The sequence below is a fragment of the Cottoperca gobio genome, chromosome 2 (assembly GCF_900634415.1).
Source record: "Cottoperca gobio chromosome 2, fCotGob3.1, whole genome shotgun sequence".
Lineage (NCBI taxonomy): Eukaryota > Metazoa > Chordata > Actinopteri > Perciformes > Bovichtidae > Cottoperca > Cottoperca gobio.
In genome coordinates, this window is record NC_041356.1 from 615,434 (window position 1) to 628,374 (window position 12,941).

The 12,941-nt window shown below is 42.0% G+C and overlaps 1 protein-coding gene across 3 annotated transcripts in view; it reads left to right on the forward strand.

Moving 5' to 3' along the window:
• The window catches only part of LOC115016626 (diacylglycerol kinase zeta-like), a 100,266-nt gene that overhangs the window by 54,073 nt on the left and 33,252 nt on the right, over positions 1-12,941 (forward strand). For 2 of the 3 annotated variants that reach the window (XM_029444522.1, XM_029444532.1), the window contains exons 24-25: positions 3,185-3,264; positions 3,647-3,691. In XM_029444522.1, the coding sequence (XP_029300382.1) occupies positions 3,185-3,264; positions 3,647-3,691 (125 nt within the window). The remainder of the gene's footprint in view (positions 1-3,184; positions 3,265-3,646; positions 3,692-12,941) is intronic. The other variant, XM_029444541.1, reaches the window with a different exon arrangement.

Sequence of the window (12,941 nt, forward strand, 5' to 3'; positions counted from 1 at the left end):
GGCGCTGTTACCTTGTTACACTATTAATAATAAAACTGTCAAATCTTTACGTTTGTGTACATGTACTACACTTTATATGTACTGTTAAGTATTCTGGGACTCAATCCTTATTGAAAATATGTATAGGTATTGCGTACTAATTCATATTAATAATTCATAATAATGTTTTTATTTATTTAATCCAACATTTCTATTGGTTTTGGATGATTCTTCATAATTTTTATTTTTATACCTCATCCTTTGTTCTTGCTATCTGAAGTTTGAGTTGTTTCTCATTATGCAAATCAATCACTGCTCTCAACTGGTGGATGTGTCACACTTGGAGAGATGTAAAAATATTCTTCTCACCCCAAGGCACCGCTGGTTATATCATCTCAATGCCATTCCTCTCACTGCGGCTCCGTTACCCATCCTCAACAAAGATGGAATATAGCGATAGACCTTTCATAAGAGCACAGGAATATAATATGAACACTTCCTGTCACCTCCTCATCTTTAAACTCACCAAAAGTTTCATGATCTCACGATTGTGACACCGTGTCACTGACAAAATCTGTCCACAGACAGACAGATTGTTTTATACAAGAACGATCATCAAAGAGTTCGTTAACAATTCTAATCTAACCCTATAATATCATTTAATGATCAAATAATAGGTTGAGGACAAGTGACCAACAACAGAATAAGGAGATATGAAAAATAACAAGATTAGTAACAAAGCTATTGATTAAAACTATAATACATTTTTTTATAAATGCTGGAGTAGGTTTTAAAGTGAGAATGAATCAACGATCAAAGATTGTTGCAGATTAAATCTTTCTGCCGCTCGACTAATTGTTCAGCCCATTTCACTTTCCCCACATTTTGTCGTCTGGTTCCCGAACATTGCTTGTATTTACACAAGCTTTACAAACACAACCAGTGTCATGACCATACACAACAACCAATTAGCTGCTACTCGTGTGCCACTTGAAAAGGTCAGTCTGTGAAAGGAACGCAGTGTTTGATGTGGTGACGGTTTCAAGATAATAAGCTGCTCTTCTGTGTGGAGAGTAGTGAATTAGCAAAAAAAGGGTATACTTTTACTACAATCTGTCGATATCTGCCTATCTATTCTGTTAGTTCAGTTACTATTGCTCCCGGTCTTCCACACTGAGATATTCAGTATCAATGAGGTGTGTGTGTGTGTGTTTGTGGGTTCAGCAGCTCCGGCACAGTGAGCTGTGTGATATTCAGCCAGCGGTATCGTGTTGTTGCAGCGTGCGGCAGGCCTGCACCGCCTCAGGCAGCAGTTGTTATTGTTTCAAGAAACCCATGTCGGCTTATTGATGACGAGCCGGCTCGGTCAGGCTCATTTAAGGAAAATAAAAGACACCGACGCCAACCTTAACTTGACTCTGAATTTTGGCACGATCGTATTTAACGTCAAATATTGACGTCTTTCTTAGATACTGAACTGCACCACCTCAACACGACACACATGTGTTGCACATGATGAGGCTGCATCATGCTTTAACTATATACTGCACGGAAAGAGTTTTCTTCTGTATTGCATTGCATTTGTTTTGCTGATTGAGAAAAACAAAAGTCACCTATTGGCTCAACTTGTTCTAAAAAAAAGTAGCAGGTTGCAGGTAGCAGTTTGCAGGTTGCAGGTAGCAGGTTACAGGTAGCAGTTTGTAGGTAGCAGGTTGCAGGTTGCAGGTAGCAGGTTGCAGGTAGCAGGTTGCAGATAGCAGGTAGGTTGCAGGTTGCAGGTAGCAGGTAGCAGTTTGCAGGTAGCAGGTTGCAGGTAGCAGTTTGCAGGTAGCAGGTTGCAGATAGCAGGCAGGTTGCAGGTAGCAGGTAGCAGTTTGCAGGTAGCAGGTTGCAGGTAGCAGTTTGCAGGTTGCAGGTAGCAGTTTGCAGGTTGCAGGTAGCAGTTTGCAGGTAGCAGGTTGCAGGTAGCAGGTTGCAGGTAGCAGGTTGCAGGTTGCAGGTTGCAGGTAGCAGGTTGCAGGTTGCAGGTAGCAGGTAGCAGGTAGCAGGTTGCAGGTAGCAGTTTGCAGGTTGCAGGTAGCAGTTTGCAGGTAGCAGGTAGCAGTTTGCAGGTAGCAGTTTGCAGGTTGCAGGTAGCAGTTTGCAGGTTGCAGGTAGCAGGTTGCAGGTAGCAGGTTGCAGGTAGCAGGTTGCAGGTTGCAGGTTGCAGGTTGCAGGTTGCAGGTAGCAGTTTGCAGGTTGCAGTTTGCAGGTTGCAGGTAGCAGGTAGCAGGTTGCAGGTAGCAGGTAGGTTGCAGGTTGCAGGTTGCAGGTTGCAGGTAGCAGGTAGCAGTTTGCAGGTTGCAGGTAGCAGGTTGCAGGTAGCAGGTTGCAGGTTGCAGGTATAAATATATATATATATATATATATACTCCAGGCTGTGCTCTTAGAGCGATTGTCCACTAATCGGAATGTCGGCAGTTCGATTCCTGGCCCCTGTCGTCAAAAGTGTCCTCGGGTAAAACACTGAGCCCCATTTTACTAGAGACAAGTAGAGCGCTCCTGATGAGCAGGTGGCAGCTTGTATGGCGGCCTCTGCCACCTGTGTGTGTGTGTGTGTGTGTGTGTGTGTGTGTGTGTGTGTGTGTGTGTGACTACAGAAGATGTATGAGTGCAGTCCATTTACTATTTCTGTCACAAAAGAAGAAGTTCTCTGCAAATATTCCAGTATAATTTACAGCATGTATTCTCTTATCTCTAAACTAGTGCAGCTGTGTTTGTATGCCTCCGTACCGGTGACAGCTGTGTCCGGAGGCATTATGTGTTCAGCCTGTCCGTCATATTCTCGTTACTGGAATATCTCCGGGACGTCTGCAGGGATTTTATTTTTCAAATCTGCCACAAATGTCCACTTGAACTCAATGAAATGATTACACTTTGGTGGTCAAAGGTCAAAGGTCACTGACACAAAACAACATTTTTGGCCATAACCCCAGAATTCATATTGTAATTATAAAAACGTTTCACAAATGTGTAATAGGATGACATAGACAATAGGCTGCTACTAAACTACATATGTTTAGTAGATTCATGTGGAGCTCCAGGTCCAGAACCAGAATTCAAACTGGCAGTACTCACAGGGTCCTGAGGGCTGGAGTTGAGCACCACTGTATAATTAGATATCAAAGTGCTGTTGGATAATTGCCTTGTTCCTCTGTATCTCCAGCCATTCCTCTGGGACTAATCGTGGTTTCTGGTGACAGCGACTTAGAAACCTGCAGAGAACACATCCAGCGTTTGCAGGAGGTAAGAACGAGAGGGGAGGGGGGAGGGTTCATCGTTTTGTGTCACTGAATGGAAAGAAAATCATTTTTTTTTTTTTTTTTTTTTAAAGCTAATTCAAGTGTATACTTAATTAAGTTAATGGACACCAAGGAATTTTTGTCCAATTTTTATAATTGCTCTTAAGTTGATGTGTTTTACATAACGCATAAAACAGATACAGAAGCAATATTGTGTTGTGTTTCAGTCATGAAAGTGGATGTCCAGTTGTATTATGACATCCGTGTGTATGGCAGGGGACTGTGGGAACGGCTCAGTCTGATTGGTTGAGCTTCACAGTTTGAGTTGTCCAGCCCGTAGACCTGCTCTCCTTTCTACTCCTCTGTGTTCCCATCTTCCTCTCTAGGACTTCTGTTCTGTTCACCCCTCCCTCAGATGCTTGGGACTGCAGGTTGGTAGTTGGATGCTGGAGTTTTGTAGTGTGTTTTGTGTTTGTGCACACGGGAAAACTAACAGTGACCAACGCATCGACATTTTATAGAAGAACAGCCATTGATTAACAGGAAATCAAATCCAAGTGCAAACAAGCAACACTTGCTAAAGTTATTTTTACCCTACAACTACTAAAACCCATGGCCATCCCATGCCTAAATGATGGAAGAGATTTAACACTGATGCTGTCTCACATGCAGGAACACACTGCTCCTGGCTTTGATCCAGATCAGGCCAACCACAACAACATTAAATTGGCAAAAGACAACTTTTCAAAGACAATCGGATACGTTCAAATATATTATATTGTACTTCTCTCAGAGTAATCCCAGTCCACAGCCAGCCTCTCCCCCGCTGCAACCGATCCAAATATGCAATGAGAGTGTGATCTGGGTCCTTTTTTAGCCACTTTTGGATTGAGTACTTGCTACTTTCATTGGAAAAGAAATGGCAACACCGCACAGGACACAAGCATTTAGTTTTCCACGGTTACTTCAGCTGTTCCACTGTCTGTCACTTCCCTTGAGCTGTAAATCCGGCCTTCGTTCCCCCGGGAAGTCGTACCCCGTGGCAGACACAATTGCATGGTGAAATAGAGAATTTATTTAATAACGATGTCGTTATTCTATCGCTATTACATTGACACTTGTCTGGTGGCACTTTAAAGAGAAAGACTCTGCGAGGAGGTAACAGACGACTCTGCTAGTGTTGCTGCAGTTCTTTCAGGTTTGTTTAAATTAGCTTTTATTTTTAAGTCAAACGTTCAAAATGGTGAGTAAAGCTTCCTGTCTGAAGCCAGGGTGAGTGATTGACAGCTGAAGAAATCTAGTTAAAGAGGCTCAAAATGTTCCACCAATATGAAATGCTGCTTTGAATTCTGAGTACACACACGCACACGCGCGCACACACACGCACACACACACACACACACACACAATTCTAAACAAACAAACACCCCCACACATAAACAGAACAAATTCTGTACTCCAGGGGCCAGTACTACATTACACAACACAATAAAGACACATACAGATAAACACACATGCAGAAACACACATAAACAGATAAACACATATATACAGATGCAATCATGTTTTAAATGGGATCAGGAAAAAATACACATCCTCTCAGGTATTCCAAATTCCACTTACAATAAAGACATCCTAACGTTTTAGTCATCATTAAAACAACACCAAAGTGAGACGAACATATACAGATAAACTCCCAAAATGGCAGAAAAACACACCGAAAGGACATGACATGGATGAAGTTATTTACTGTAACTACTCTTCTTTCATGATATCATTCATTTCCAACTGTACTCCACTGTGGAAAGGAGGCAGAGGGAGCTTTAGACATTGGTGTTGTGTGTCAGATGCAAATATCACATTAAGATCACGGCTCTATCCATTATGGTTCTTTCATGTTCAAACAGTCATTATGGAACATCTCCCTAGTACATGTGTGAACAGCTATAGCTAAACCAGGCGGTGGCTAGGAGTCTTTTTTACACAAATGTTTCCGTAGCTGTTTAGTCATTAATGTCAGGCGGCTTAGCATGAAAAACTCCGCTAAACTAGCCACTACTGGCCCTCCACCCTCTGAGATGTGGGGGCATCTTTAGTTTTGTTTGTTTGGAATAGAAAGACTAGAGCATGTGCCGACACTTGTTGGCATTTTCCTCATCTTACTTGCTTGTCAATGTTGACATTTCTCTGACCAGCAAAGGTGGCAGGATAGGCACAAACAGATGGGAGTTTAATTTTAGTTAGACAGCATAAAGTAAGGTGTTATTGTTTTAGGAAATTGGGTCATGCACTGAGATAGATGTCTGAGAACCGTGTCTGTTTTCAGCACGACACCCAGCTGATAATGTAGTGACACATCTTGTGATGCACAAAGACGCTTCATCAGTGATGTAACCTGGGGTTTTAGATCTTTCAAACTGCCTAACTCAGGTGATCCAGTTGGAGATCAATCCACAGCTTGAATCCGAGTGTCATGCATGGTTCATGGATCACGCCTTTTAATCCACAGCCGTCTTGATGTTTGACTATGATGGTTATGATGTCTCTATCCCTTTAAAATCCTCGGTTGCAGAGCGACTGAGCGGCAAAGCCTCAGGTACACATTGTGCTCAACATCCTCGGCTAGCGCACACTGTCAGGCTTGTATCGCTCTGAGTAATTGGAGTATCCTGGGTAGCCAATAATTCCTCTGTTCATCTGCTGAAGGGGAGCCATAGCTTGTTGTTTTGCCCGCTCAAGGTGATGCTGCCAAGGATTTCAGGTTCTCCCAGCCACATTTGGAGGAAGTGATTGATGTTCCTTTTTAAAGCCCGAAGATCAAAAGGAGCTATAGGAATTGATAGATCCAGGCCTTCAATTATCCAGGTCAATCCACTTCTGTCAGCCGTGACCTAATGGTGCAGCCAAAGACCTTGCCCAGGCTTTTGGTTGGCTTCTCTGTGACCAAAAGTATCTGATACCTCCCAACACAACTCATCCAGGCCTTATGAAACATGTTTTTGAAGTTTAAACTTCAGCCACACCACACTTGTTCACTCCACTTCTGCAGATTTAGGGTGAACAGGATCACTCAAATGATGCTTCATGGGATAATCCCCTTCCCTTTGTTTTTTTTAATTAACATGCTCTATTGTCATTGACACAGCTGTTTGATAGGATATGAGGCGCGTGATGCGAGTGGCTGGGAAGAAAATTAATCGATACACCCATCTGATTTAGATGCCTTTTCACTTGCTGCACCTATATCTAAAAAAATACCATCAAACCTTACCAGACTCAAAGAACAAGGTGACCAATATACACACCTCGAGGTGATCTCAGCACAACCCTGATATGAGTAAGAGATAAAAACATACAATCTCCACAGAGATTAGTTTCCCCCATGTGTCTCGGCATGTTACAGCATGATGCATGGACTATTGTTTGTAAATGTTTAGATGTGTGTGTGTGTGACCTTTACTACGTGTGTTTTTAAGATTCTGTTTTGTGTGTGTAGCCATGTTTATTGGTGAGTTTATTGTATTGTGAGCTGTTGTAAAGGTAAGCTGAACGTATCCTATAATGAGCATGTGATTTATGCTGTTGCATCAGAATATATAAAACAAGTGCTCAGTGACTAAAAGTTAGGCTTCTTTTTTTTTATTGTTCCTTTATTTAATGCAGGGTTAATTAGGTAGTGTCTTTGAGGCCTCGATCTCCTCCGAAGAAGCCTGAGAACAAAAGCAGTCAAGTGACAAATAGTGCAGTTCTAATGTTTGAAGTGTTTTTAGTTTTGTATTCATGATAAGTCGATTGTTCAATAAACACTTTTCACAGTGTTATTCACACAGTCAGCAGAAGACAGGATCAGACAGAAAACCTAATTTTAAATGTTAGAAATGAAACTCAAAGCGCTTTTTACTTTTGAAATTGAATCTAGACTATAAAATATAGACACTTTTAACACTTGTAATACCAATACTTTCTTTTGCTCTTTTGCACTAATGAAAATCTATTTGAATTGAAATTAGATTTTATTGACAGTTGATTTTAGGGCTTTAATTAGTCACATAGTCAGTGGGAAAAACTGCTGCATGCAAAGTGAGATTCGTAATGTACATATACAAATATTTCTCCATTTAACTCATGTTAATCACAGAAGGTATGATTTGTTCCAGTAATTTAACACATACTTATGTCCATTATTATCACTATAAGTATTTTCTTTATAGTTATAATAATATACTAATTACCTAATTTAGTGTTATGGTAAGGATAGCCTCTGAGCGAGGCGACAGATTTGAGCTCGGCGGCTCGTTACCGCAGTCTTGTAAAGGGAGGTGTGAGTGGTGGTACAAACATATGTAAGTTGTGACACTTCACTGAGCTCAGGAGTTCAACAGCCTGTGGGATAAAACTGTCCCTGAGTCTGGTGGTGTTTGCCTGGATGCTGCAGTGCCGTCTGCCAGACAGTTTGTTGCTGGGGTGACGGGGGTCTTTAATGATCCTGTGTGCCTTCTTCCTACACTGCAGGGTGTAGAGGTCCTCCATGGATGGCAGCTCCGTCCTGGTGATGTGCTGAGCAGTTTTCACCCTCTGTAGAGTTTTACGGATGAGGGCGGTGCAACTGCCATACCGGGATACTCTGGATGGTGCACCTGTAGAAGCTGCAGAGCATCCTGGAGTCCATGTTGAACCTCTGCAGCCTGTGGAGGAAGAAGAGCTGCTGTCTTGCTGATGAAGATCCTGGTGTGATGAGTCCAGGTCAGGTCCTCACTGATGTGAACCTTGAGGAACCTGAAACTGCTGACTCTCTACACAGTAGTCCCGTTGATGGTGATGGATGTGTGTCCCCCTCTCTGTTGCTTTGTGTAATCCACAATCAGCTCCTTAATTTTGCTGATGTTGAGATGGAGGTGGTTGTTCTGCCTCTGTACGCCGTCTTGTCGCCGTCGGTGATTAGGTCGATGTCGGTCGTGCGGTCAGAAAACTTGATGATTGTGTTGGAGCTGTGTGTGGCCACGCAGTCGTGCATAAACAGAGTGTAGGAGAGGCGTGAGCACGTGAGGTCTGTCAGTCAGGAAGTTCAGGATCCAGTCACAGAGGGCGCTGGTGAGCCCGAGGTCTCTGAGATGAATGACGAGGATTTAGGGCACAATGGTGTTGAATGCTGAACTGCAGTCAATGATCAGCATTCTCACATGTGTTCCTCTGATCCAGGTGGGGGAGGGCAGTGTGGGGGGGTGAGGGTGACGCCGTCGTCTGTGGACCTGTTTGCTCTGTAAGTAAACTGCAGCAGGTCCAGTGAGTCAGGAAGGGAGGAGGCGATGAAGGTTTTAACCGCTCAAAGCACTTCATAATGATGGAGGTGAGTGCAACTGGGCGGTGGTCTTTTTAGTCTTTTTGTGGACAGGAACGATGGTGGACTGTTTATGTGGGGACTACAGATTGGAGCAGTCACCTATTGAAAATGTCTGGTCCAAAAGCCTTCTGTGGGTTAATCCTTTTTAAAAATGTGCACACATCTGTTCTGGTTAGAACCAGTGGACAGGGATCCTGAGCCTTCTGTCCCTCCACATCCTGTCAAAATGTCCATAAAAGTGTTCAGTTCATCTGGGAGAGGTGCAGACACTTCCTCAGCACCGCTCCTTGTCCTTTAGTAGTGTGTTATTGTTTTTAGTCCAGACCACATGTTTCTAGCGTTGGAGCCTTTGTAGTCAGACTCCACTTTGTCTCTATATTGTCTTTTTGCACTGCTAATAGCTCTCTGGAGCGGGTAGCTGGAATTCCTATACTCATCCAAATTGCTGCAACTGTGATAGCCCTTGCTTTAAGTTTAGCAGACTAGGACTTCTGTCTGTCAGACAAATACAACCACAACAAAATATATTACAGTTTAAGACATCAAACAGCAGCGTTGCTACACAACAACTTCACAACAATCAATAATGAAGTACGATGAAAGGCAAGTGTCACACTTATCGTATCACTATTTGTTTAACAGACCTATACTGGAAGGTATGAGGGATCTCTAGGCACAGGTCGTCTGCAACGATGGTACCCTGTAACTCCGTCCTGGGGGTTACAACTCATATTCACCAGAGAGATGTGATGCATCCCTGAGGGTTGCCTGGCCTTTTCCTTAACACTCACTAAGCAGTGTCATACTGTGTTGTTGTCAACATTTATTTTGTTATTGTTTGTTCCTGTTAAGTACAGACAATGAGAAGTACTAAGCAATAAAGAAGTTAACGTTCGTGAACTCTGATATGCAAAATCAAGCTGTTGATCAATTGCAAACTACGTATTTTAATCGCTGTAGTTTGAGAGAAAGTCCAAAATGTGCGAAGAACGACAAGTAATCGCTAGTCACCAAACCTCCAGCACCTTCTACTGAATACAATTCATTGTACTTTAGGGTGTGTCAGTACGCTGTGACATCACTGTTGGGTGTGGTTAGGATTTAGACTTTAGACTTTCAGCCAGAGATTGCACTGAAACACTGCAAATCACTTGGTGTTAAGATCTTTAAATACTTATGCCCATATTTCCCACCTCAATCTATGAGTAGGGATATTTCCTGCCACGGTGACATGTCCACATGTTAACAACTCTTGTGAATCCCTTGTGAGGCTGTGGCTCAGGAGGTAGAGCGTGTCGGTTGGTGGTTGGCGATACCCGGCTCCTCCTGTCCGCATGTCGACGTGTCCTTGAGCAAGACACTATACCCCAAGTTACTCCAGACTGGCAAGCAAGCACCTTGCATGGCAGCTCCACCACCATCGGGGAACGTGTCTGTATGTCAATTTGGTGGTAGTCTAGTGGCCGGGCATCCAAATAGAACACCGGAAGGTTGTGAGTTCAATACCAGGGGCTGCCACCATTGTGCCCCTAAGCAAGGTACTTAACCCCGAGTTGCTCCAGGGAGACTGTCCCTGTAGTTAGTTCACTGTAAGTTGCTCTGGATGTAATGTAAATGTAATGAATGGGTGAATGAGAGACAAATTGTAAGGAATTTTGTCCAGTAAATTGTCCATGTCATCAGGCCAGCAGAATTGAACTGTGTTTGTCTTTATTACTCTACCTGAAAAAGGAAAACTTGATGCTGGTTTCCACAATGCTTCATACAGCTGTGAATGTGAAGTAGCTGTTGAACTTGCTGTATTCAGGCTTTAGTTATTGTGGCTGAGAGGAAACTCTGTTGCTGTTCACCTTATGTGGATGTCATGTACCCACATCCTTCATTTCACAATAAGCTTTTCATCTTCCTCTTCGTGAGCAAGCACTAACTCTGTAAATGTTATTTTTAACAACACTATCTTGTTTTATATAGCTTAGATCACTAACACACAAGTTGTTGTCAGACTTTGTGTTGCATAGCAACCAGATGATGTAACACTTGTTGTTGATCTCCGGTGACTGGTGATGCTCACTGGTGCAGTTTGTGATTTAAGTAAGAACAATTATTTTCTGATATATATATATATATATATATATATATATATATATATATATATATATATACACACACACACACACACACACACACATATATATATATATATATATATATATATATATATATATATATATATATATATATATATATATAAAATATGTCTTCCATTATTAGTGAAAGTTTGAGAAGAAGAGAAGTGCATCTCACTGCTGACACCTGGAGCGACAGGCTAACTGCACTTCCAGGCTGATGCTCCTCTTTGATACATAACACACTCCGGGCGCTGAATGAATCAGAAACGAGGCCTACAAGGAGTGCAAAATCTAACCGAAACAGAGAAAGAACTAAGGAACTTGATGTGTAAAAAGACAAACGGGAGTGAGCGGAGAAGAGACAGGAGAAGAAAGAAGGTGAGGAGAGGAGTCATTCAGTCAGACGTGTTCAGCTTTTGATTTTTTTTGTTTGTAGGTTTTGCTGTGAAAGCCTGCAGGCGTTTTACTCTGCTCGAGACCGCTGCTGAAGTCGACAGCAGGATTAGATAAGTACAGACACACGCAGAGAAGGAGAGTAGGAGTGTTTACTTCAGCCAGCCTTTCTGTCATAGTCTGCATGAAAGGTTTGCAGTTTAAAAGGAAAACAACCTTTCTTTCTCTGCCTTGTTTTCCTGCTGTCACGTCTCCTGCAAGGTGACTTTTTTACATTCAGTCACTTCTCTACAGTGCTGAACTGAAATTGATTGTTTTGAATTGCATTGAAACTTCCAAAACAGAATTGATTCACTGTGGAAAAGCTTCCTACATAGCACAAGAGTTTTAGTCTAGTTTTAGTTAGTGAAATTGTTGGAATCCTTTTTGCCATGCATTTTTAATTGTTATGTCCTTTAAGCGTTTTTAAGGTTACAGTTGTCACTGTTTGTTTTGTACAGTTACCAGTGTTAGAGGTGTTCATCTGTTATAGCGACTCATTCAGACGCTGATCCACTCCGTTGTTCACTTAAATACTGTTCATTGTCTGGGTTTAGCTTGAGAGGAAAAGCTTAAACGTCGGATAATGTAGTGATATTTATTCTTTAGTGAACTTACATTAATCCTGGAATTTACTCATTCCTTCTCATAGAAACATGAAAGATAGCCGACTGAAAGTAGGGCTGCACGATTAGGGCCAAAATGATAATCATAATTATTTATCACCATTGTTAATTGATTTTAGCATAACATTTATTATTGCACTTTCACATTTAACTAAACAAAGCACTGCTTTCTCTTCCATGTTGTGCTACATCCCTGCTAATGTACAAATTAGGGCTGCACCCTATTGGAAAAAACTGACACCTTTTCTGCAATATGAAAAAATACAGTAATATTGACCCTAAATGTTGTTGCTGCTTTTTTACTTTTTTCTCAGTGGATTGCAGATGAATGAAGTCCATAAATAAAAATTCATAAATATATAGCCCAATATCACAAATTACACATTTGTCTCGGTGGGCTTTACAGACTGCACAGCATACGACACCCTCTGTCCTTAGATCCTTGCATGAACATACAGGGACATGAATGCCTTCAGATAGAGAAGAAGAGGAGGAGAGAGATGGGGAAAGGTGGAGGAGAGAGGTGTAAGTCCCCCGGCAGTCTAAGCCTATAGCAGCATAATTAGGGGCTCGACCAAGGCAAGCCTGCGCCAGCCCTAACTATAAGCTTTATCAAAGAGGAAAGGAGAGGAGTTTGATGGCTGAAGGCTCCGGCTCCCATTGTACTTTTAGAGATTCTAGGAACCACAAGTAACCCTTTTATTCTGGGAGCGCAATGCTCTAGTTGGTTTATAAGGTACTATGAGATCTTTAAGATAAACTGGAGCCTGACCATTAATTGCTTTGTAAGTCAGGAGAAGGATTTTGAATTCTATTCTGTATTATAAGTAATATGTAATATGATCCCGTTTCCTTGTTCTTGTCAATACATGTGCCGCAGCATTCTGGATCAGCTGAAGAGTCTCAGGGATTTTTTTGGGACAACCTGATAATAATGCGTTATTACCTTGAAGTAACAAATGCATGGACTAGTTTTTCTGCATCATTTTGAGAAAGGATTTGTCTTATTATTCAATGTTACATTGATAAAACAAGGCAGTCCTTGAAATTATTTTTATGTAGGAGTTAAAGGACAGATCCTGATCAAAGATGACGCTGATATTCCTTACGATGGTGCTGGAGGCCAAGTTAATGCCATCCAGAGCCTCTATTG